This window comes from Paroedura picta, chromosome 4, assembly GCF_049243985.1.
Source record: "Paroedura picta isolate Pp20150507F chromosome 4, Ppicta_v3.0, whole genome shotgun sequence".
NCBI classification, from domain to species: Eukaryota; Metazoa; Chordata; class Lepidosauria; order Squamata; family Gekkonidae; genus Paroedura; species Paroedura picta.
In genome coordinates, this window is record NC_135372.1 from 43,032,131 (window position 1) to 43,059,251 (window position 27,121).

The 27,121-nt window shown below is 42.5% G+C and overlaps 1 protein-coding gene across 2 annotated transcripts in view; it reads right to left on the reverse strand.

Moving 5' to 3' along the window:
• Window positions 1-913: 913 nt before the first annotated feature.
• The window catches only part of PDC (phosducin), a 35,217-nt gene continuing 9,009 nt past the window's right edge, over window positions 914-27,121 (reverse strand). For both annotated transcript variants that reach the window (XM_077332669.1, XM_077332668.1), the window contains 3 exons: window positions 8,834-8,930; window positions 7,577-7,734; window positions 914-5,792 (listed from right to left, as the gene is read on the reverse strand). In XM_077332669.1, coding sequence (XP_077188784.1) covers window positions 5,265-5,792; window positions 7,577-7,734; window positions 8,834-8,897 — 750 coding nt within the window. In that variant the 5' untranslated portion in view covers window positions 8,898-8,930 and the 3' untranslated portion in view covers window positions 914-5,264. The remainder of the gene's footprint in view (window positions 5,793-7,576; window positions 7,735-8,833; window positions 8,931-27,121) is intronic.

Below are 27,121 nucleotides of genomic sequence, written 5' to 3' on the forward strand. Positions count from 1 at the left end.
AATTCTAGACTGAGGCATTAGAACTAGCATAATGTACGATTTGATGCTAAATGCAGCTGCTTGCCTCCTGATGGATACTGGGGTACATAAAACAAATTGAACCAGTTCTGTCACATTTACAGTACTATCAGAATATTTTATCTCGCTGTTGATTTAAAACTCAGTCTTGGATACCATTTCTCCCTTTATTAGCCCTTATGCCATTTATGTTTCACGCCCCAGTGTCTTTCTATTTTAAAGCATCATTTTCAGCAAGCAGGGCTAGTATCCAACCATTTCACTCAAAGTCTGAAACTCTCCAGCTTAAGAAGTCACCTTCCATTTTACAGCTTTTCCTCCGTCAGAAGACTGTCTTATGTTGGAAGGGTTCAATCTTTGCTGAATAGGCACGGGTCTTTCCTGTGATGGCCTTAGCCTTCTGGGTGAAGTCTCACTTTTTCTCTTCTACATCTCTGTGAGAGATGTTAAACACACCTATTTCTAAAGGATTCAAGTGGATAGCCTTGTTGGTCTGAAGTAGCACAACAAAATTTGAGTCCGATGGGACCTTTAAAATCAACAAATATTTATTCAAGGCGTGAGCTTTCGTGCACATGCACACTTCCTCAGACAGTGGAACAGGGATCATAAGAGTGCAGATATGAGAAAGTAAATTAGTAGCAAATTATTAAATAGCATCATAAGTCCAAATATGCAGTATGATAGCTTTCCTTATATGAGGAGAAAGTAATCAGTAGCAAATTATTAAACAGCATCATAAGTCCAAATATGCAGTATGATAGCTTTCCTTATATCTGTACTCTTATGATCTATTTTCTGAGGAAGTGTGCATGTACACAAAAACTCATGCCTTGAATAAGTCTTTGTTGGTCTTAAAAGTGCCATTGGGCTCAAATTTTGTTTCTGAAGGGATATTTGTCTGGTCATTTAATTCTTACATTATATTTTGATTTTTATTGTTTAAATGGTCATTTTACTGTGTTATTTAAGCCAAACATCAGGAAAATACTTTAAAAAAATAAATGATCTCCTTCAGTGCCTTGTTAACATAACTGCACCGACATACAGTGTGCAATATGCTATCTGAAATTCACTGTATTTATTAGAGTGAACTTTTTGTTGTATTTCTTTATAGATTTAAAAGCATGAGAGGATAGTACCTAAATCTATATAACTAGTGTTCCGATTGATCAGAATATTCTGAATTTCTAATTCTGTCCTGTTTTCAAGAACTGTACATGCCATGAATGAGTTTTCCTTGTATTTCTTAAATCACATAAATTTTTCACTTGCTTTTCAAGCACTAAATCAGAAGACTTCCTGATATATTAATATGATGTCAGGTTCCTTTGAAATGTTAACATTTTGATATATTTTATTTATTACACCAACACAAAATATAGAGGCTTAGTAAATTACATTTTTCATCAAACTCGATGTTTTAAATAGAATGCAACATTACACAATAGTGTCTGACAAAGATGCGTAATTGCAGTTTTCTTTCTTCCTTTTCCAGTAATAACTGAATGTCTATAGATTGTATAGAATGTCTATAAAAAGTGAACTAGAAACACGTACTCTATGGTTTCTATATTAGTTGCAAACATGCAAAATATTTGATCCGATCAAGCTTGTTAGCATCACAATGTTTCATTATTTCTAACCATCTCTGACTGCATGTAATGCTTTCCGTGCGGTTGTTGAGACAAGCTTTTCCTGTGGAAAAGAAGCCTGGAGCCTGATGCACAATAATGAATGGGGAATGAGTGACATTTATGACTGCCAGCCCAGTGCTGACAACTGGCAAGAGATGAAGAGACACAGATATAGTGAAAGGGCATTATGTGACACTGTGATATCACTTCCAGAAGTGATGCCACCATGTTGTGTGATACTCTAGGATTTCCCTGAAACTCTATAACGAAAACTATAGAGATCAGGGAAATTACTAGAATGTCATATAACACAGTGACATTACTTCTGGATTCTAAGCTGTAAGTGACATTACAGCATTGTGTGAAGTCCCCCTCTCATTTGTCTTCCCCACAATTCCACTGAGAAGCAGCAGGGGCTCCCCTGCCTTTAGTGAGCATCTGGTACCCGGGGGGGGGGGTACATTTAGATGTAACTAAACATCTAAATGGGATCAAATCCTTTCCAGATGTACTCAGGTCATATGGTTATTTTATGTGAGGGCTCAATCATACCTAGGCATGTAGGATTTGGCCTCCCATAGTATGTGAGGGATGGCTAGTATACCAGGATAATGGTCAGGGCAATAAGGGGTACATTGAAGCTCTGCCCATATCCACAAATAAGTCAAATTGTTTTGCCTTTTTAGACAGTTTTTAAAATCTTACCGTATATACTCGCATATAAGCACAGTTTTCCAGCACAGTTTTTAGCACTTAAAAAATCTCCTCGGTTTATACGTGGGTAATTGATTAACAGCCTGCCCCCAGCCAGCCATCTTCAACATTGCATTTGCAACTTAAGCTCTTTGCAAGTGAGCTAGTTAACCTTTGCCTTCTGCAAAGATCTTAAAAACGAAGCTCTTTGCAAGTGAGCTAATCGCTCCCAGCTAACCATTGCCTTCTGCAAATATCTTGAAAACTGAGCCTACTCTGGCAACTTGTAGGACATCGATGGTTTGATTGAGGGATTCTGATATTTTCCCCTTCTTTTCCTTATAACTTCTTCCAAACTATTCTTTTGGTTTCTGTGGGTGGGGTAGGGTGGGTTTTGAGGGTGCTTTGGGGTTTACTGTTTCTTTCATTTATCTGAGGGGCAGCATTGTTTGCCTTTTCATCTTGGGGTTGTGTTTCTTTTAAAAGTTGATTTTTACAGTTCTTTCAGTTTTCAGTTTTACAGTTCTTTATTTCACTGTTTTATTCTGGGGGGCACTGTAGCTCCCAGTGTTGTACATGTTGTAGTAGGTTGCTCTCTCAGGGTATCTGGCATCAAGAGTAGAAGGGAAGGCAATTGTAAGCCACTTTGAGACTCTTGGTTAGTGAAAAGCGGGGTACAAAAACCAGCAGCTATTCATCCTCTTCACTTTTCTGTATTTGTTGGTGGGGAGGCTGGATGGGAGAGCCTGTGATGATTGAACATGGATTAAGCACTTAGGCCATCCTGTAAATTTACCAGTAGCCTGCTGCATTTCTGACCCTTGGCTTATATGCGAGTCAATAAGTTTGCCCAGATTTTGTAGTAAAAATAAGTGCCTCGGCATATACAAGTATATACGGTAGTTTTAACTTTATGAGGATTCAGCTATGAGTTATCTTGAGAACTGCAGGTGTAAAAAGAAATTTGTTTTTAAGCCTCTAAACTGGAACGTTCAATACACCCATAATATTTGAAAACTGGGAAAATGTTACATTTGCTCACCTAGGAAGGTTTCAGAGCTCTGTTATGTCATAACACTATCAGTCTCTAAGACTATTTTTTGCTATTTTAGTATTTTAATGGTACAGTCTTCTTAATTGTGCTAAGCTTTGTTGAACTAATATGTATAATAATGTGTTCCTCCATGCCATTAGCTTGAGGAGCAGTGTTGCAATCTGTAACTTGCTGGTATTCACAATGCTAACATAGATCATCATCATCTGCATGTTGCAAAGCTGGAACTATATGGCTACCATCAAAAGTCTAGATTCAAGTGGGTAGCCGTGTTGGTCTGAATTAGCACAACAAAAATTGAGTCCAGTAGCACCTTTAAGACCCACAAAGATTTATTCAGGGTGCAAGCTTTCTTCAGACAAAATTGAACAAGAATCATGAGAGTACCGATATATAAAGGTACAGGTATCCCCTGTGCAAGCACCAAGTCATGTCTGACCCTTGGGGTGATGCCCTCTAGCGTTTTCTTGGCAGACTCAATACGGGGTGGTTTGCCAGTGCCTTCCCCAGTCATTACCGTTTACCCCCCAGCAAGCTGGGTACTCATTTTACCGACCTCGGAAAGATGGAAGGCTGAGTCAACCTTGAGCCGGCTACTGGGATCGAACTCCCAGCCTCATAGGCAAAGCTTTCAGACTGCATGTCTGCTGTCTTACCACTCTGCGGCACAAGAGGCTCTCACCGATATATAGAAAAGGTGAATTAGTGACAAATTAGTAAACTATGTCATAGTATCCAAATTATGCCATATTCTGACATATTTGCACATGAAACTCACACCTTGAATAAATCACTGCGGTTGCTATTGGACTCAATCAAAAATCTAACAACTCCTTTTAGACCCATTGTGTTGAATATCCAAATCATCATGGAATATAATACAAAACATATTTAACTGGATCAATTTCCAAGATACTGTTGTACCCTATGCATAATGTGTGAGTAAACCATTTTGTAGAATCTCTCATTCTCATAATTGTATTGAAGTCTTCCATGGAAAGGGGGATACTGAGGACTATGGGAATCCAGCATCAGGCCTTAGGGACACTGAACTTTAGAAAGGTTTAACAGGGCACTGTTTCTGCCTACCTTTCTTCCCCACCTAATTCCTTCTCGTCTCTGCCTTGCTTAATGCCTTGCAGCCTCCCCACTGTCAATCTTCTGAGTCCTCCTGACCACCTACTAGTTTGTTGATGACTCTGGTGCTCCAGCAGCTCCACCCAGCTGTCTCTGGAGACTTAGCCTGTGCAGCTTCCCAGATCCACTGGATTCCAGCCAATTCATTATTGCGTGTCCTAAATCCTGCCTGCTGCTCCCTTCTTTCCCCTCCCACCCCTGCAGATGACTGATAACCGCATATGCCCCTGTCAATCCAGCTTAATTTCTGAAAACTTCTCCACCTTGCAAAGCCTTAGGCTACCCTAGGGAATTCTGCATCTGCTGATTTTGCACCTACTTGTTCTGGGGCTCTTCCTATCATTTTGTACTTGTTTCCCGGCATTTTATAGAGATTTAATCACAAGGGATTGGGGCCTGAAAGGTTTGAAAGTTACAACTGGAATTTTAAAAACAAACAAAACATACAGAAAGGGTGTCTGTATGAGCAAGTGAGTCAGCAATTTTGTTTCTATTTTGGGAATTATTGTACTTTTTCTATGGAGGCATGATAGGAAAAAAAAGTATATATAGTAGTAACTGAAGTACTCCGCTTCAGATACTGTGCATATATATACATGCACTGTTAGTACACAGTACATAAGCATAGGCAGCATTTGCTAAATGAACATGGGCCCTGCTGAGATCCAGATGCAATATATACTGGGGAGGGGCATGAAATACCAAAGCATTAGATCTCTCATCCACTATTCGAGCTCTTTCTCCTCTATGTTGCCATTCCCAAGTGCTGGAATTTCCTTCTGGGGTAGCAACCCATACTCCTTCAAGAACGTCTCCACGTCCCCAGCAAAGAACTCCTTACTGAACTGTTCGGTCACACTTAAGAAATTGCTTACGAGCTCCCCGCCTCTGTAGACAAGAAGCGTCGGGAGAACATCGGAAGAGAAACGGTCTCCAGCCCCTGTGTTCGAGGCCTTGATCTTGCAGAATCTCACCATGCAATATTCGGCAGCCAGACAGGTCAAACTGCTGTTGAGCAAATCGCAGCCCTTGATCCCATCTTCATAAATGTGGACGACGATGGTAGTGGTTTTCCTCTCCTTCTCAACGGTCTCCAAGAACTGCTCCCCACTCTGCAGCTCTGAAAGGTAGCCATACCTAGGCCCGAAACTCAACTTCTGGTGCATGTCCAGCATACAGCGTTTCTGGTATTTCCGTAGACAAGTCGCATCTTCCTTTTCACCATTAATTAGCTCATACTCCTGCATGCTCATCTGTAAATATTGTGAAAACCAAGTTGTATTACTAGTTGTCTTAAAACTGTGGTTTCCAACCTTCTTGGGAAGGTGACCCACAAGCTTAAATGTACTTTGTACAGTGAACTCATCCAAGGCTAGCCTAAGGTATTGGTATCCTAGACAAATTATAACCTTGGGACCCGTCATTTCCAGCATCCTGTTTTCTACAGTGCTCAAGGTGATGTCTTTGAGAAACCAACCATCATTAAAATGATTGTAACCGCACCCACTACAAACCCTAAGCAAGTGGGGGCTCTCATCCTCTGCCAGTAGGAGACAGCTTGAGGAGACACACTCTGGGGGTGCTGGATTGGGGAGATATGTGAAGTTGACAGTGAAAAGGTTGATGGTAAGGGGCTTAGTGTAATATATCTCTCACAAGTTTAGGGCAGTAAGGCACTGGAGGGAACTGGGTGAGAAGTTAGGTTGCTGAAGGAGTAGCACCAGAATAGAAACCATGCATGCACATGCCACTTTCTGCCCTCCTCTGATTTTTCCATGTCATGCCAAAGGGTCCCCAACTACTCTCCAGCCTTCCTCCCCTTCTTTCAGCTACTACAAAGTTACTAGTTGCCAGATGGCTCCCCCACCCCCATTATTGACCCAAAGAGACAGGGAGAGTCAGAAAGTGTGAGAAGTTGGGAAAGAGGAGAAAAGAAAGAAGACAAATGGGGTTTTGTACCCTGCTTTTTACTTCCCAGAAGAGCCTGAGTGGCTTACAAGCATCTATCCATCCTCTCCCCACAACAAATTTCTTGTGAGGTAGGTGGGCCTGAGAGAACTGTGATGAGCCCAAGGTCACCAAGCTGGCTGCATGTGGAGGAATCAAACCTGGTTCACCATATTACAGGCTACCACTCTGAACCACTACACCAACCTGGCTTTCAAGGAAAGGATGCAACGGACAGGAGAGGCCTTTAGGGCAGGTCTGTGACCCTTAAGATGGAAAATACTGACTTAATCAAGGAAGAGAGTCACAAAACAGGAGGAAGTAAGCAGGGAAAGTCAAATAAGAAGTGCCAGCAGTCTGGAAAGTGGAGTCATCCAGAAGAAGCATGGATCTAAACACCTAACAAGTTTAAAAATCCAAAAGCGATGTAAAATATTAATAGTACAATCAAGTACAGGTTTACTTGGAAGTAAGTCCTACAGTATACAGTGCAGCACTCTCCCAAGTGACATGCATAAGGTTGCACTGTGAGTCAAGTAGTGCCTCAGTGTCAAGACAGAAGCTATCTCAAAGGAGTTTTCCAGTTAGTTCCAGCTAACTACACTCTCTTGGTTTTTTGCAGGTGTTTCTCAAGGTTGTCCTTCCAGGCCTGCTAATGAGGCTCACACAGTTCAGCTGTGAATCTGGCAGTGGATGGGACTTGCTGTCACCCTGGAAAGCTCCAAAGATAATGCCCAGTGATTGGTTGAAGAGGTCTGGAGGTTATGGCCGGCAGTTATGTTAGGGAGAAGGGATGTTATCCTTTCCTTTTGCCCTTTCCTCCCCATCTTTCCTTGCTGCCAGGAAGATACTTGTATTATGCTCTAGGACTGCTTTCTTCAAGAACCAGCTGTGCCATGTTAGGACTCCAGTAAAAGGTAGCTAGTCAACTTTCTTGTTTCTATGCATTTTACTACCACTGAAGAAGACGTGAACTGGATATCGGAATTGGTGACCAAATTCAAATCTTAATTACTCCAGTCTGGTGCCTGTTCCCCAGCTATTGAATCACTGTGCGTTGGTATTTTGTTAGGTTTTCATTTTTCCTTACCTTCCGAATCAATCTGTCTCTGTTTTCACTTTTGTCGTTAAAGCGGTGGGGTGAAGACATTTGCCTGATAAGAATCTCTTTCTTGTTCAAAGGCAGGGTGTTTTTATCTTCGCTTTCTAATTTAAACTTTCTCCAGTCATTGATCACTCCTTTAGGTCCTAGGAGAAGAAAAAGATGTGGTTGTTTCATACTCTACATGATTATTCGGTCTCTTGAGACACTCATACCTTGAAATTCAGGGGGCAGAGCTTGGTCAGTGATTGAACTTACTGGTGTACAGGACCAGACAGGGAAATGGAACAATACCTTGATACATTAGGTGGCAGAATCTGACAGTACTTTCATGGGACAGAAGTTAGGGACAAGAGGGGTGACCATTGCAAAAGCTTTCAAAATGTAGTTATCATCTATCCGGAAGAAAAAATGTTCCGTCCCCTTTATTATGGGGACCCATGTGAACAAAAAAAAAGGGGGGGGGCTAGCTGAGTAGGAAAGCTGACAATCTTGGCAAGATGAAGTAGGAACCTGGACAGAAGACATTCTATGAACCCTGTGCAGGTTATCTTGAGCAGAAGAAATGGAGAATATTGATGAAGTAAACACATTTTAATTCCTTTTTGAGACTACAAGAGACCATGAAGGTCTTTATCTGCTTCCCATTTTACATCAGGTTTATCAACTGCCCCTAGAGACAAAAATGACCTGCCCGCATAGAGGGTTAATGCAGTGTTAATAACCAAGTGATGTTATTTTCTACTACACCATTAAAAGCTTCAGCTGTCCATTTCTACACTTGAAGCCTCTGTGGAAGGGAGTGGCCATTTCTTCCTGAATGCTGGGGATGGGGGTATGTATGTGTCATTTGGCTGTAATCCTAATTAAACTTTCTGGGAGGGCTCTTTCAAAGTAATCAGGGAGGGAGATTTAGTTTGGATGAAATTTACCCTAAAAGTGGGCATTGTCTGAACTGTATCTGCTAACAACCTCATACCTATATGCAGTCTTTTGTTGCTGGGGGATGTTCATTAGTGATACAAAAAAAAAACTTGGGGAGAAATAGAGCAATTAGAATGACATATACATACCCCTCCCACGGAGAAGGGATTTTTCACATTTACAGAACTCCTGTCAACCTCATGCAGAACCCAACCTCCTTTATGTGTTTCTCGCGCTGTTTTTACTATGTACCAATAACACAAGGGGTACATAAAAGGAATTCCATCCTTTGGTAATGATTTCCTACCGCCACTTCTTTACCTGTATGCGTAGCCTCAGTTGCTTCAAATTCATCTTCCAAACTGTGGCCTCTTTGTTCTTCCATCACTGTTGCTGGATTGGCAGACTCTGGCAGGGTCTAGGGAGGCAATAAGAATACATTGGCAGACAGGCTGTGGTCTTTAGAGCTGACAACACCCTACTGTGTGGTTTTCTGTTTCTAGCTGCTGGTTTAGATTCCTAAGTGTATGAAATATTTTCTATTAAGTTCTCAGAAGGGTCTCAGAAACAATGGATCAAGTTCTTAATATTTTAAATTACGGTTATGGTCCATGAAGAATTTAATTAAGACGCATGGTTCCCAGTGAATTTTGTTTGTATATGGTATTTTATTCTTTTCCTGTTCTATGTTTCCTTAGGCTTTTATGCTTGCTTTAGGGGTTGTGGTGCCTTGTCACAGAAGTATAGAGATGGAAGGGGTCATACAGGCCATTTAGTCCAACCCCCTGCTCAATGCTGACAGCAAACTGACATAAGCGCCTCTCGCCGCGTCAGGCCGCCGGCCAAGGCAGCCCCCACCAGCCGCGCTCCGCGCGACTGCCGGGGGCTGCCTGCCCTAGCGCCCGCTGCATTAGCCGCAGCGGGCTTGATTACTAGTATATTATAATACTATAATCAAAGAAGTTTAAATTTATTAGAAAATTATTTTTACTACTGCTTTATATATTTCAAAGCCTGAGGGAGTGCTGGGCATTAAAGTATCTTAATACTGTGGTTAGAAATCCTGAGCTGCAAGACACTTAGCAGAACATAAGAGTTGGAATTTTCTTCAATCATATAGTAACCGTTGACATATAAGGATATTTTGGTGCTGTATTCGAGCCAGCTTGGTGTAGTTAAGAGCGGTGGCTTCTAAACCGGCAAGCCAGGTTTGATTTCCTGCTCCTCCACATGTAGCCAGCTGGGTGACCTTGGGCTTGTAACAGTCCTGATAGATCTGTTTTCATGGAGCTGTCCTGTCAGGGCTCTCTCAGCCCCACCTACCTCAAGGGTGTCTGTTGTGGGGAGAGGAAGGAAAGAAGCATGTAAGCTGCTTTGAGACTCAGGTAGTGAAAAGCAGGGTATAAAAACCAACTCTTCTATTTCAGTAGAAATTCTAATTTATGTTGGTGTCAGAGTCCTGATTAGTGACTACAGCTTAAGGCCCCCTGGAGTGGATGCATAAAACTATTGAGAAGTGTTACCATTCATCCCATTATGGTTATTTAAGCTTCATGGCTCATGTCCCATGTCATCTTTTAGTAGATAATAGCTATGTTGCTGTTGGGTGGGCCAGAAGTCTTGGTTGGTGATCCCCTGTCAAATCTAGTTAAGGCTTGATAAGACGAAAACAATTTGAGAGAATAAGCAATATGGCATATGGCAAAATTTTGATAAGAAAAACAATCAAAGACAGGGCTTTCCAAGGTGACTTTGCATTTATTCATTTCCCTAAAATATCCACTTGCTGTTTTTCCCGGGAAAGCTATCTGGCACCTTAAATCAGAGCTGTTTTAGGCATGGGTTTTGTGTAGGAAAATGATGTGACCCCCCCCCCCCCTTATCCTGCCTACCATTCTGGACAGAACCCAACTCTATTTTCTGCAGGTGAAAAGGAATAAGGGATTCCAATTGCCCACTAAAAAGGCAATGTAGAAGTTGGTGAGACCTGTATGTACAAAAGCCATGGGACTAGTTAAGGAGAGGGGGTGAGTGGCACAAAAGGAAAAAGCTTTCTGGCTCCAAGCTTATGTGTCTTCAGTCTTCAGTCTTCATGTATTCAGTAACCATAAATTGCAAAAATGAGCACACACATGGTTTTTGCATGTAGTGGTCTACACATAATTGACATTGGGGGGAAATAATCTTAAAATGGATCTATATTTTTGAGAATGGCTTTCTGACATTTTCATTGGGTAATAAATCTCAAGAGAACTTGTGTCAGGGTCACAGTAACACAATTGGCTGACACTGTTCCCTTGTAGAACCTGAATTAAGGCAATTTTTTAAAATCTCTTGTGTAAATGAAGTTGTGAATAATAAGTCACTGTCTTCTCCAAATAAGGTGATTTTGAACCATCAGTTCAGTCCTGCCAATAGTTTCAGTGGGTTCAATGTGAACATATGAATCTACCTCAAACTGAATCAGACCATTGATCCCTCAAGGTTGGGATTGTCTACTCAGACTTGGTAGCAGCTCTCCAGGATCTCAGGCAGAGATCCTTATCACCTCCCACCTGAACCTTGATGATGCTGGGGACTGAACCCAGGACCTTCTGCATGGCAAGTAGATGCTCTCCCACAGACCCTCCGCTACACCACTCTAGAAAAATTAATCTTGGGGATGACAAGGGTGACAAAGACCATTTTTAGGGGAACGAGGGTTTTAAAATATGTTTTAAATAATACTTTATTGAATGGAGATGAAGATAAATTTTAATCTGCCTGATAGGACCATAATGTTCTTTTCCTGAAATCTGTGGGCGTAGAGGTAAGGCTTGGAGGGGAGTGCCTGTTATCCCTTTCTGCCATGAGGAGTCATTCCCTCCTAGAGTCTTGTAAATCATCTGGCTTTGGTTTATACGACAGCATTCCAGTGCATGTTGAAACTACTAGGAAAACTATCTTGCATTAGAATGTCATCTTGAAATAACGGCACTGGCTTTTGTGCGCAATAAAAATGAATCCATTTTCAACCTCCTTAGTGCAAGTGCTTGGTGCTCTACTACCAAGTCAGAGCTTCTTCCTGGGGTACCAAAATTAATTTTTCACCTCAGACAGCCACAGAAAACTGCTTTCATATGATGTGATGTTTGAAAGTACCTCACCATGTTTTGTATTTACGTGTGAGCTTAATACCAATGCCACCATACATTATTGGCAGACTATTCAAATAGGTGCGTATAGGACAGCCAGCATGGTATAGTGGTTAAGAGCGGAGAGTCGGGTTTGATTCCCCACTCTTCCACATGCAGCCAGCTGGGTGACCTTGGGCTAGTCACAGTTCTCTTAGGGCTGTTCTCATAGATCAGTTCTCTTAGAGCTCTCTCAGCCCCAACTATCTCACAGGGTGTCTGTACCTACTGGCTACCTTGCTTTGGTTATGTTATGAGAGCCAGCTTGATGTAGTGGTTAGGAATGCGGACTTCTAATCTGATGAACCAGGTTTGATTCCCTGCTCCTCCTCCACACGCAGCCAGCTGGCTGACCTTGGGCTCACCACATAATGCTGTTCTGACTGAGTAGTAATATCAGGGCTCTCTCAGTCTCACCCACCTCACAGGGTGTCTGTTGTGGGGAGAGGAAAGGGAAGGCGAATGTAAGCCGCTTTTGAGACTCCTTTGGGTAGAGAAAAGCGGCATATAAGAACCAACTCTTCTCTAATCTGGAGAACTGGGTTTGATTCCCTACTCTTCTACATGCAGCCAGCTGGGTGACCTTGAGCCAGTCACAGTTCTCTTAAAGTTCTCTCAGCCCCACCTACTTTGCAAAGTGTCTGTTGTGGGGATAGGAAGGGAAGGAGATTGCAAGCTGGCCTGAGACTCCTTCAGGTAGTGAAAACCAACTCTTCTCTTCTACTGATGTAGAACTGATGCAGCCATTTCAGCATTTCATTTTGCTTCCCCCACTGCTGCTTTTGTAGAAACATTGCTGATCAAGTAATAAGTTCAGCCTCACGATTAATAAACGAAGATCTCTTTAATTGGATGATAACATTAGTGGTTTGAGGTAGCTGGAACATTTCTGTTGGGGGCTTCCTTTTAGAAAACTACAATTACCAATGGCAGCTGACATGAGTGTTGACTGCTTGATCAGTTCAGTTCCATATTGCATATGTTCAGATTTTAAGGGATTCTCTTGAGTTGAACAGACCTACCAATAGGAAGGGAATGCATATGTGTTTTGACTTCTTTCAAAGTTTTGCCAGTGATTTTTGTAGGGACATTTTAAACATTTTCAAAAATTTTAAAACCCAGCTATAGGACTTCATTCTATTCCACTGTACGCTATCGACTGTTTGCTTCTTTTTGGCTTCCTTTTCAGTTATTTTGTTTTTTCCCTTTTAAATTGGGACCTGGAATAACAAGTGTTATTCCCCTTGTAACAAGGAGAGAGAGGATAACATCGAAACAAAACATTTTACCCCTCTTGCAAAACTGGGAAATAGTCTAATCTCTTTCTTCACAGCGCAGTTCACTTCAAAAGCTTACTCCACTCCCAGGAATCCTTCTCGGATACTACAATAAATTGGGAACATTATGTGAAAGAATGTAGAAGTTAACTTCACAGCCTTTCAGCAAAGGGCCACATTTTTCTTCTAGCACAGTGGCTACTAAGTACTTGTCATCATTTCCCTCTACCTCTTGCATCTGCAAACTCATGACAGCTACCGTAGGTATTCTACCATAAGCAGAAGCTGAGTGCTTGCACAGCATTTTCTAGAAAACAGTTCCCAAATCACAAGAGAGAATATTTGTAAAGAAGCATTAGTGATGATAGATACTCAGCACTTAGACTCTTCCTTGTAGATCCCTACGTTGGTCATTCTATTGCCCCAGACATGCTTATTTGTGGTTTTGGAGCCTAGCTTTTGGGGGAGGGGCTGGGGTAGTGAATTTAAAAACTCAGGGGGAGCTGGGAGAATTGCAGGCCCAGCTTAAAGATTTGTGGGACCATAGCACCAGAGCCAGTTTAAGGATTCGTGGGGCCTTAGCTGAGCACAACTGGCACTGTTACTTGTGTTGAACAAATAATTGTAACCCTCCCAGGATAGTTGGAACTTTAGAAGCAACTGAGAACTTCACTTTGCTGAAAGCATTTCTCAAACCTCCTTGGACTGCACAAGTGCAGTGCCCCAATATCTAAGGAGGCCTTCACGCTTATGAGGCTTGCGGTTTGCACGCAGGCTCGATGAGCAATGCATATCAGTTACTAACAGAGTATTGCCTTCTTTTAGCACTTACTGTTCACATGGCATAAGTATGAAGACCCCTCTAACAATCTCAATGTGAAGTCATCCCCCCCCCCCCGCCACCGTTTGGCATTGCAGGGCCCCTTTAACTGCGTTGTCTGTAATACATGCTACATGTGCTATTGGATAAGCCGCTTTTGGAGAATTGGCAGGTAGTATAAAGTTGAGCAATCTTCCCTCCCTAGTGATGCTCCCCTATCAATATTCCTCTGCCCCCCCTCCCCATTAGACTTACAAGGCTGTGTTGGCACTGGGAACTCATATAGTTCTACTTCAGGCCTTCTTTGCATGGAAGGAAGATGGGAAGCTGGGCTTGCATGACCCACCACAATCCTCCTAAAGGCACACTGAGTAGCAGAAGGTAAAGCTGTCTTTTCTGCTCAAGGCAAATAGATTAATGGAGCTAGGGCAGCTTAGCAGAGTAGTGGTGTGCTGTGTTCGTGATGTCATCACTGCCCTGTGGAGGCCAGTTGAAATAGCATCCCAGGTGAAGAAGGCTAGTTAGGAACATAAAGGCTGCCTTTGTAGATGATGCTGTGTGTTTTGAGGAGCGTCTGCCCAGAGGGGTCTGAATTCTCATAGGTTTGGCATGGAGGTGGTAGCCAATCCTTGTTGCTTGCCCCCCAACTGCTAGTACACATCTAAATCTAGGCATTCAGTTTCTTTGAACTGTAATATCTAATAGTCATTGACTGGTCTGTTCTCCTTGAATTTGATTGACCTTTTTGAAGTTATATGAAGAAGTTCTTCCTTTTCATAGCCCTGACACTGGGGATAATCATTTTCAATGGATGTCTGCATTCTAGTGTCATGAAAGGTAAATGGCCTATGGGTTCAAAATCCTTGTAGAAGAAGATATTGTGGTTTATGGAAAAGGTAAGGTTAGGAACTTCAAGATGCCTCTGCTCAGATTTCTATTATAAGGGTAGCCCTGCCATTGAAAATGGGTTTGAGAATCTTTGTTCATGAGCTACGTAAAGCAGAACTTTGTAAAGACCAATGGATTGTCTGACTACCCGATTAGATCTTTGCTATGGGTTTATATGTTCTTGTTATTCTGTGTGTTACGTTGTGATTTGATGGTTGTCAGTCTTTTTTGTAAAGTGGCTTGGATCAGGGGAAAGGGTGGGCAAAAATTTAAATGAACGAATGAAGGATGAAGAAATGAATAGTTAAAATAATGCGGGCTGTTTTACAGTCATATTTATAAATATCTCTCCCTCGTGCGAAACTGCCTGCTGATACATATCCTCCTGACATCTATTGGCGTACACTGCAAACCATCCGTTTGAGTTCGAGTTCAGTTTATTGCAAATAGCCAATGGACGTTACAAGCCTTACGGTAAGCAAGCCATCATTTCTAAAACTGTTGCAAGTTACGTTCCCAGAACTCCTGCCAGATTAAGGAAGGAGGCATGTCATAGGAAGAAGGTACATAAGCCCAGGTTGACTGACGTCGAATGCTGCCACTTTTGCTTTAGCTCATGGGGGTTGACGGGAGAGTTATTGGATTGACTCAGTCTATCCTCTTTAGCAAAGTTAATGCCATTCCTTATTTGGAAAGCTGGAAACATTTTAAATAGATGCAGGTCAAAATTTCACTGGTCTTTCAGAGTTACATCAGGTTGGCCAATCATACTGGAAGTGACTTACGCTTGATCTTAAAGCAGCAGCATTAGGTCAGCAGCCATAGCAGTAGCAATAATGGAAACGAATCAATGGGACCCTCATTCCTAGCTCCTTGGCCTTACAAACTGCTTGTTACACTATACAGTTTGTTTCCCCACAATAACATATTTTTATGTACTTAACATTAAACGTTTCTTATAAAACAATATGAACTTTAACCCAGTATTTATAAAAAGAAATGAAAAAAAAGGAAAAACCCATTTTATCATGACATTTCCAGCTCCTGAATTCTTCAATTCAGATCATTTTTATACTTTAACCCAGTATTTATTTTTTTAAAGGAAAAAAGGAAAAGCCCACTCTTTCTCCAAGATGATGTCTTGACCTTAGCCCAAAATGTATAAATTTTCTCATATAAGAATTCCATGGTTTTCTGTTGGCTATAGATGTAACCTTGTTGCAGTGATTGCATAGAAAATTAGGTTTTAACACAGTCAAAGAGCCTACCTGACAGATATTCAACACCATATTTCCAGGTTTTGTCCCTTCTATGTACAAACTGAGTTTGTGTTACTAATTTATTTCAGTGTTTTTTTAAACTGTGTTCTTGGGAACCCTGGACACTTGATAGTATTTAATTGATGAGAGCAATAATGGCAGCCTTATCGGATGCCCTCAGGAGTGTGTTCTTGGTACTTGAAGGTCTGGGTTGGCTTGGTCAGCATCCCATGTGAAAGGACAGCATGCTCAAAACAAACTCAGGAAACCCTTGACAACATAAAAGGAATTTGCTGCAGAAACTCATGTGGACCTTCAAATGACAATTCTTTTTGAAAATAGTTCCCTGAAGTTACATACCCTGAAAACAAACAAACAAAGACTAGTTCTGGAATCATCACATTGTTTTGGATGTCCATTCTCCAAGATATTTGGTCAAAAGCAAATTGTAGGATAATAATGAAAACTCATTAATCTGTGTGGTCTAGAGTAGCGATCCCCAACCTGTGGGCCGTGGATCACATGTGGTCCGTCAACTAATTGGAGATGGGCCGCGAAGGACGCCTTCTCCCCCCCCGGCCCTTTACTTCATCCCTCCCGGCCCTTTACAACACACTTCGGGTGTCATTGTCTCCCATCACTCCCAGATGGGACAATCTCGTTGCAGAGAAACAAGCTCAGGGTTCCCATTGATTTGTCATTGTCATGAGTTAAAATTTCCATGAAAATAAAATGTTCTTTATGTTCATTGTTGTGGTGTGTCTGTATCTTATTTTGAAGGGATGTTTAAACATTACCATAGCGACCAGAATCAGAGAGCGTTAGGGCAGTGGTTGAGAGTAGAGGAGTAAACTGCCCCCCCCACCGGGCCTCAGTAAAATTGTCAAGCCTTGAGTGGTCCCCAGTGATAAAAAGGTTGGGGACCACTGGTCTAGAGCAGGGGTAGTCAACCTGTGGTCCTCCAGATGTTTGTGGACTACAATTCCCATGAGCCCCTGCCAGCGTTTGCTCATAGGGGCTCATGGGAATTGTTGTCCATGAACAACTGGAGGACCACAGGTTGACTACCCCTGCTCTAGAGCAGCCTTTCTCAGCTTTTTTACCGTTGAGAAACCCCTGAAACATTCGTCAGGCTTCAAGAAACCCCAGAAGTGGCATGATGATAGAGAATATGGTTAGGAAGCAGAGCTGTGTACATGCCCACATGGAGCTCCTCCTCTTCCCACCCCCTCCAGACCCATTGTTGACCATTTTGGGAGGGGCAGGTAGGCCAGCATGACCCATGATGGTCATATCATCCCATAAATGTTTAACGAATTTTAAAAACATATAAAAATTAACTCCCACTCATTCAGGAGATCCTTCCATGGCCATCAAGGAACTCCAGGGTTTCATGAAACCCTGGTTGCAAAAGCCTATTCTAGTGGCACAAGTGCCAGAAAAAAAACTGGGGACATTTGGTTCAAATCCTCACTCAGCCATGATTTCTCTTGGGCAAGTTATTGTATCTCAGCTCATCTTGTGATGAGGTTTCTAGGTAGAAGGGGAGAACTACATACACTAGTGATCCACAATTTGGTACCACAATGCTCACAAATGCATTTCCTGATGGCAATTTGCTTTTTCCTCAAAACACCTTTTCTGTAAACCAAAGAACCATTCCTGACTTTTCCCTCCTTCATTGGAGCATGAGATATATCAGAAGACCCCAGAAAACATAGCCTGTAGGTCTACAGAAATAACAGAAATAGCTGTCCCCTTCATGAGAGGATGCTTGGCTTGAAACATATTTTATAATTGGCCTCCACTGCTGCCATTTTGTGATTAGTCCTACTTCCTGTGGCAGTATTTCTCAAAATTCCACAACTATCCACAAGCCCAAGGGTCAGGATCTCTGATGTACATGGTCTTGAGCTTCTGGAGAAAGGGTAGCATAAAGATAGCTCAGCCAATTGTCAACAGGGGCAGCTGTCTTGGCCCTGTGCTAGGGGCCTCCAACCGCCCATTGCCCTGCTAGGGATGCCAAACAGAGGTGCTAGGGATGCTAAATAAATCAGTTTCCCCTGGAAAAAATGGATGCTTTGGAGAGTGGACTCTATAGCATTATACTCCACTGAGGTCTCTCCCCGACCCAATTTCCACCAACTCTTAGCTCCACCTCCAAAGTTTTCACTTCCAAAGCCCTATGCCCTGCCCCCCCCACACAAAAAAGAGGGGGGAAAGAAGAAAAAAGCAGGCCCATCCTGGTAGAGGCTGAGGCAGTTTGCCAACAATAGCCACTCAAGCTTGTCCCACCTGGAATTCATGTAGGTGGGTAGTGGTGGTAGCCTCTTGTGCTTACCCTGGCTTGGGCTCAGGCAGCCATCTTCTGATGGCAGCTTTTGCCTGCTTTGCATTGAATGAGGGCTGTCTCTTTTTTTGGCCCCTTACTTGGCAGTGATTCTGGGGCTCCAGGCTTGACTTCTGCCCAGGACCCCAACATCATTACGTCTACCCGTCACCTCTCATATTGCGCAGTTTTTCATAAGTGTTAATTGCTAGGCTACGTAGGGCGCTTTCACATATGCTGAACAATCCACTTTCACAATCATTTGCAAGTGGTTTTTGCCAATTTCCACAATAACATTCAGTGGCAAAGTGCATTGAAATAATCAAAGCAACCTCCTACATCATGACTATTAAAGTTGGGTTACTTTCCAAATTTGTGAAAAGTTGGAAGAAATAATCTTAACAGTACCGCTTTACCCAGTGTTGCTATTGAAAGTCAACTACAAGAAAGAGTCCAGTATATCTTGATAGGGAATAATTTTTAATTTCCCTTTGAGTTAGAACAATATTTCACATACCAGTCATGAAAAATAATTGCAGCTTCATTTTATGGATACTGAGTACAGTTGCTGTACTCCAAGCAAAAATGCTGGAGTATACCTTTTCCTTGTACCACTTCACCACTATTAAAGAGATTTTTTACTGAAGTAGTAAAAAATTGTCCCACCAAGAATAAGACAAGCACCAGAGCAGGCCTGCTGAACAACTTTTTGTGGTCCCAGTGAGACACTAAAAACTGATTTACTGTGGTGGCTTTGACTTGATAGTTAACCAGTTATACAGACCTCTCCCAGGATCATGGTGCTGATAACTACTTTTGTTCAGCCAGAGCTGGGTTTTGCCAGTGTAAGGGCACCAGAAGAACTCTAATGTTTTTCACTTTAGGCATCCTTTCCATGAGTTTCAGCCTAAAATCATATCCAGTCCCCCAAACTGGAGATTAAGACCCTTGTCATTCAGGCTTTCTTCTATAGTCCATTGTGCTTTATCTGTCTCCTAGAGATGTCTTCCAAAAATTAAGAATAACTTTTGTACGTTTATAATTTTTAGGTTATTTCAAAACATCTGAATTCTCAGCATCTGAGTGGTGGAGCCAAAAATGTCAGGATTATGATGTGCCAGAAGTCTGTGGTTTTGATATTCAAATTATCAACCCCCCCCCCCCTTCCTGGGATACAAGTTACTGTTAATGTACATATGTGTAAAAAAACCCCTATATAATCCAGTCTTGTGTTCATGTAGCCCTGTTTTTTAATGCTCAAAATGTTTGTGTCTTGAGGCTCAATGTTTGGAGCATGGCTATAATAATTCAATAAGGAAAATGCAGAGATATACTGAAGCATTTAACTCACAAATAGGATTTTATCCTTTAAATACATGCATCCTCAAAACTGCTGCCTCAGCTTCGGCAGCCACTCAATTCAGTTCTAAATTCTCCTCTAGATGTTACCCATCCCTTCCTTGGAGACTGGGAAAGGTTCTTCTTTACAGGTTATATGCAGTTCCTTTATTCTAGAATATCATTACCTGAACTACTTTGTGTAGGAGGTGTATTACAACACACTTTTTTAAAGTTTTAAGAATGTTCCATAGAATCTTTAATCTCATCATGACTCTGGTGGTTCATGGTACTGGGTGGTGAAAATGAAAATGAAGCCATCTAAGTTTTCTGGGAATGTGGGTGATAATGTTCTGTCTCAGGAGATGAAATCAACTTTCCCATCTGTCAAAGGTCAGGAGCTCACAGAGCTTCTGTTGCCTATAGCCATCAAGCCGGAGTTAGGGAGAGGAAACTGGGAAGCTTATGATACAGTTCTCCCACCGAGGTGGAGGACAACTACGTGGGTGATTCCTGTCCTCCATTCAGAGAGGCAGGAACAAATTCTTTTGTACTTCCTGCTTCTGTTGTGAAAGTTGGTAATGTTTAACGTAGATTGATATTGTTGACCAGGTGGCCACTTGTTGTTTAAGAACAATTTCTTTAATAGGTTCAAAGGGATGCCTAGTAAGAGTAGACAGCACAGTGTGCAATTTCCACAGGGGGAATCTGTGTAACTGTGGTGGATCTTTTAGAGCAGTGTCCTTGGGGAAGAATTCACATATATAGGAATGTTGGGGATAGATTAGAACCTTGAAAATGTGATAAGAACTGTCAAGAATTGTAACCTGACATCTTAGACTAGAAACCTTGAGACTGTTGGCATGGCTGACCTGTAGAAATAACAGAATGGGTTTGATATTTGCTTTCAAAAGATTGACTCCTGTTTCTTCTACTCCACCTGACAAATGGCTTCCAAGACGTGTTGTAAAGTCTACTGGTTAATTTCTTCCTAGAAGCTATCAAGGGATCTGTCACTTCCAAAGAATAGCTTAGTCATAAAAAGTTGTCCCTTTTAGTTTCCAGGCAGATAGATACAGCTACTCTGAATGTAGATGCTATAATGGGCCTTGTCGGAGCATGTCTGCTGATGCTGGAAGTGTCAGTGGTGGTCAGCATTTCCTATAGGGCAGAGAACCATGGCCTCCAAGGCCAATGCAGTGCTACTAAGATGATTCTTAGAGTGGGCTGGTGCCACTTCTAATTTTTCCTAAGAATGACGTGATGCTATTGAATTTTTCTAAACTTTTTTTTCTCCCACCAACTTTTGGAATAGTGGTGGGAACCTGGCAGCTCTCCTTTGGGATCACTTCAGAGCACAAGCAAGAAAACCTACTTTGTTGCTGGGAACCAATCAGTTCTAGGGTCTAGGTGTTTTAGTGGCAGCAAGGAGGTACAGTCCTAATACAGTTATCATTGTTCTTTCAGAATTGGGTTACTTATCACTGCATTTTCCAATGCAAAGAGAGTAAAAGACAATTATGAAGCATTATAGCCAGTGGTGATTCATAGCTGAACACAGGAGCTTCACGTTTTGTGAGACACTATTCTTTCCTAGTTCTACATATGATTTCAAGATATTCTCTGGGTTGTCTTTCTTCACTGTTCAGCTGGCCACTATTTAGTTATCAACCAACTAGCAGAAAAGCCTATTGTATGAAAAATACAATGGGTGCTAGCCTTCCCCACCCCTGCCCTGGACAGCCCTGCCGTGGCCTGGCAAGGCTGCAGCCAGGGCTGCACAGAGCGGAGGGAGTGCTGCTGGGGACCACCTGCCTTCCTCCCCCCTGACCCAAGCCCACAGTCTCAGGCCCTCTCCCCTCCTCCCAGCTCCCGCTCACTGCCAGTCTTACTGAGGGCCGGCATTTCTTCCACGTGGAAGAAGTTGGGGTGTGTGTGACCAGGGGCAGGACAGCCTACCTGATTGGCCGTTCATTGGACAGACAGCCAATGAGGTAAGTGATGAGTTCCAACTCCTCCCACCAACCCAGTCGGGCTTTATGTATGTCACTTATGTATGTTTCTTTCTATTTGTGATGCAAAGACACATCCAATTGGGGGGAGGGAGGCAGGTGAGATTGATTAGAACTTGGGCTAGGACCTTCTGGCTCTATAGAATCAGCTGTCCTCAGAATATGAAGGCCATGTACGGGCAATATAACCATTTTCCCCCTTAAACTTATTTTCACTGGTTAAGGAGAGAGAATTGAATCTTACATGAGGCATAAATGGATTGCTATGCACAGTTTTTGAGTGACTGTCACATTGGGGTTGTGTTTGTGAGGACGGATGGGAGGTCTTTTGGGTCATTACAAAATTGATAACCAAAATAGAAGCCTGGCGTTACTGCGGTCTCACTGATATAAAGAAAGGTCAAACCATAAAGCTTGTTATAGCCCTTCCCTCTCTTGCAGGGTGATCTTTGCAGCAGATGGATACTCTGCCAGGAACATAGCTTTGTGGCTAGGCTGTTCATTCCAAAGCAAGGTCATCCCATGTCTTCCTAAGAGCATTTAGCAATTTATTATTTCTTGGGGCCCTGACACAGAAGCTATTTCCTGAAAAATGAGACTCACAGCTGCTTGCAAGAGAAAATCTAGTTGCATCATTGGGTCAGCCATGGCCTGGTATACTTATAGATGGCAAGTAAGGTTATGGGCTAACCAACGTGTGGACACCAACTTTCCAGCTTGGCGAGCCAACATGATGTAGAGGTTAAGAGCGGCAGTTTCTAATCCAGAGAACCAGGTTTCATTCTCTGTTCCTCTACATGCAGCCAACTCACTGGGTGACATTAGGCTAGTTGCAAGGCTGTTCTTGCAGAGCAATTCTGGCAGAGCTTTCTCAAACCCACCTCTCCAAAGGTATCTGTTATGGGGAGAGGAAGGGAAAGAGATTGTATTGAAAATGGGGTATAAAAAATTATTTTTCTGTAGTCTTAAGAGTTGAGATTTGGAGATTTATTTTGATACAGGTTTTTGAGGTTTAGGTAATTGTAATGGGAAGAGAATATGACCAGCCAGGAAATGAAAACAAAACATTCCAGTGAAGTTCTTGAAATGGTAGAAGAATGTATTGGATGACCATTATAGTGCTACAGTAATAAAGTGGGTACACAGACAGCCAAAGAAGTTTAGAAAATAATGTGAATAATATTAATTATTATTGCATGCATATATAAAAAGATGGGCTTTGTCCAATGCATGTACAACCTAATTTAGGAAGAAAAAAATGCTTGGTGTAATGCTTGGATCTCTTGCAAAATATGAATGCTACATACTTATCAACAAATCAAATTTTCATTGTGGCCAGATCTATGGATACTTAGAACCTGAGACTGTAGCCATGAACTGACAATATAGTTCCTGCTCCATGTTTGCAGAAAAAATTGAAATCTTAAAAAAAAACATACTAAAGGGAAATTTTAAAATAATAGAAGCTGCACCTGCAGCTTTAAGAAATTAATGCTCTAAACAGTGACTATTGTAGGTTAGGTAACTACAATAGTATTGCTAGCCTTCAAGCCTTGGTTTCTATCAGTAAAAAGCAGGGGTAAGTGGCAGGGCCCTTTCCAGGGTTGTTTTGGACTTTAAGGATGGACTCATTATACACCTTGCAGCAGTTGCCAGGCAATTTGATACTATGTGACTTCCATTATTCATCCAGGCCTGGTTGCTTGTTACTGTTCCAAAGTGGACACCTTATGAAAGCCAGTGGAGTGAAGTGGTTTGAGTTTCATGCTGGGATTCATGAGTTCCAGGTTTGACTCTCTACTTGGTTATGGAATCTCACTGGATAACTTTGGGCCAGTTACTTATCATCAGCATAAAATACCTCACAGTATTGTTGCAGTGATAAAATGGAATGGTGTAAATTGCTTTGACGTCCTATTGTGGTGAAAGGTGATAAATAAAATCAGCAAGTAATATAGCTCAGCGATAGGCTGGTTTTTATGTGAGAAACAGAGCAGGGGAAATTGAGGATTAGAAGACTCCTCGGAGGAGGGAAAGAAGTAGTGTGGACACAGCAAAGTGAAGTGCCCCTTGCAAGATATGGGTTCTGAAGCATGCAACAGGGCCCAACCTCATGGCTAGCACTGCATAATTGTTTTCCTGGGCCAAGTCTGTGTGTGTGTGTGTGTGTGTGTGTGTGTGTGTAGGGGAGAGATGACCCCTGCAAATCCTTGTCAGAATCCTTCTTGGTCCTTTATAAAACTGATTATTTACATTATTTTCTTATTTGTAAGCTGACATCAGTGGAATACATGTGCTGAAGTGATCTGAGCAACCAGTCATATACATGAAACTCCTCCACATTCTGCAATTTTCCCTCAGTCACCTAAATAAAACTATATCACCACAGCAATTGCCCCCTATCTCTTGTTCCATCCCTGCTGATTCTGTCCTGCATCTAATGCAGCTGTCACTGCCTCCAAGGCCCAATGAAGATCTGCTTGGTTGTGAGGTACTGCACAGCTTTAGATCATCTGGCACAGGTGCTACTTTGAGCACCACAGCTCCTAACAATGCTTTTCCAGGTGTCCTAGGCTTTCTGTATAATGAGTGGGACCAGGTAGGACTTTGTCCAGCAGAGTTGTTTTTTGTACCCCACTCTTCACTAACTGAAGAATGGCTTATAATCACCTTCCCTTCCTTTCCCCACAGCAGATACCCTGTGAGTTTTGAGAGAGCTGTGACTGGCTCAAGGTCATCCAGCTGGCTGCATGGGGGAAATCAAACTTGGCTCTCCAGATTACAGGCCACCTCTCTTAACCACTACACCACATTGGCTCTGATTGGAGATTAGATTGACTGTTTAGATTTTTTCAAAAACAATTGCTTTTGGCAGCAGCTTCTGACATGGCAAAAGAATCTTCAGTAAGCTATGTGCATGCAAGAAAATATTTTTAAACAATATGTTCCTTGTAAACTTTCCTGTTCAGGAAAGTTTCTGCATGCTATTAGAATTATGTATAACCTCACTCACTGACACCTTGTGGTCTGGCCCACCTCCTTTAGCAGCCATTTAGTGGTTGTACCCATCACCCTGTGCTGGAATTTCAGTGATTATGACAGGTCCAAAACCACTAGGACCTCCATTTGAGCGCAAAAACATGTGCTACATACCACGTACAAACAAGGGAGCATTGCAAGAAGTCTAACTCCAGGGGCAGCCTTAGTGATTTTGGGTCCCTGGGCCAAAGTCCAGCATGGGGTCTCAGATCACTGTCACCTCCCATTACCCACCCGCCTGAGAGCCAAGCAAGGAGCAGCCCTCACTTTTTGTGAGGAGAATAGAAACAGCTGCTGGAAGCTGGTAGCCTCCAGTGGAGCAGGTACAAGCATCTGCTGTCCAAGCCCCTATTCAGGTTGTCATGTAGGTTCAACATAGGGATAGGGGATCACCCTTACAATGTCTGGTCTCCTTCCTTCAAGGTCAAGGACAGAGGGTAGCAGTCAGGGAGCAAACTATTGCTTCGTTGTGAGCTGCTCTGCAGGGTACTTCAGGGTATGGTTTTCTCCTCAATGCAATTTCACATCTTCATGCACCCTCTTGCTCAGTTGGTCCAGAGGCTTGGTTGCCACCAGTATGCAATTGACAAGCAGCTCTACCTGCTAATGAGCAGCTGGCCAGATTCATCCCCAGATTCACTGGTTGAGTGCATGGAAGCCATGATGCAAAGGATCCTGCAGAGCTGCTTGAAGCTCAACCCTAAGAAGACTGAGGTCCTGTGGCTGGAGAGGAAGAGGCCAGAAGGGGAAGCACACTTCTCATGTCTTGACAGAATGCAGCTGATAAGTTAGTGCTCCATCAGGAATTTGGGAGTGATCTTTGATGCCTCCTTTATAATGAAGGCTCGGATCATGTATGTAGCATGCCATTGAAGCTACTAGTGCCCTTTCTGACCCTGGAAAACCTAGTCACAGTCATCCAGGCTAGATTACTCTATGTCAGTGTAGCTTAAGTCCTGACCTGGAAACTGCAGCTGGTACAAGATGCAGCTGCTTGGGTCCTTACTAGGACTTACATATGACTTACCCTCCAATAGCTGCATTGGTTGCCAGTTGAATTCTGGATCAGATTTAAGGTTTTGGCTCTAAGGCCATGTGTGGTCTGGGCCCTGTGTATCTAAAGGACCATTTCTCCCAGTATGCCCTCAGAAGGATGCTAAGGCCATCAAATATATGTTGGTGGTTCCTGGCCTGAAAGAGGTGCATATAGTCTCATCCAGGGCCCATTCCACACAGGCACTTTCAATGCACTTCAGAAGTAGATTTTCCTGTTCTGCACAGGAAAATCCAGCTGCAAAAGCACAAGTTGCTAGACTCTCTCTTTTGCAAAACAATATCCCCTAAACCCACTTTCCCCCCAACATGCCCAACATGTCAAGATCCCGCCTACCTCCCAGTCATCCACCAAGGGGTTTGCCTGATGCTATAGCGAACCCTGAGGGGGGCCCATTGAGCTCAACCAAAGACCTAGTGGAAGAGCTCCATTTTACAGGCCCTGGGAACTATGACAGCTCCATCAGGGCCCTCAGCTTTCCTTGAGGTCCTCATCTGTACATGTACATCTTTTCTCATCTGGAAAATCAAGGCTCCCTATTATGTGGAACAACTGCCGTTTTGAATAGGAAGTTCCCTTTTTTGTTTCTTCGCAGAGTGCTAACAGGACAATCGCATACCAACTAGCCAAGTCCCATGCCCACTGAAATTGGCTAAGCACCCTACAGATATCTTACAAATCCTAACAGAAAGGACAAGATAATGGCATGAAAGGTGTGTGTCCTATTCGCCAGTCTGAAGAATTTGAAGACTTCCATGAAGCGTTTGGTTTTGGATTGCGCTATGGGTTGAGATGTCTGCCTACTTGTTTTGTATATATATAAGTTCTGTGTACACATTCTACAGAATCCATAGAACAGAGTTTTAGTCCAGCAGTACCTGGAAGACCAATTAAGTTTTATTCAAGGTATAAGCTTTCGTGTGCAAACCTACTTCTTCAGATATAAATGTGCTTGCATATGAAAGTTTATATCTGGAATAAATAAATCTGTTAATAAAGGTTCTGCTGCTTCAGACCAACACGGCTACCCACTGAATCTATCTTAGCAAATCCATATGGATTGAGGAGAGAGCTGCTACCACAATCCCCAGTGTGCACATTGATATGAATTTAGAAAGTCTGGAAAGAGCTCATTTCTCCAGACCAAGAAATAAAATACCAGCTTGAAAGTCAGAACCAAGGGGAAAGCTATTTTTCCCAGTGGGCAGAGCCAGTGTAGTCTAATGCAGGGGTAGTCAACCTGTGGTTCTCCAGATGTCCATAGACTACAGTTCGCTGTCCAAGACTACCCCTGGTCTAATGGTTCAAACATCAAGAGACTCTGGTTTGTATTTCCACTCCATGGAAGTTTGCTGGGTGACCTTGGGCCTTATGCAGAGAAATATTATGCCTACATATTTGCATCTCCTTGATGCCCCAC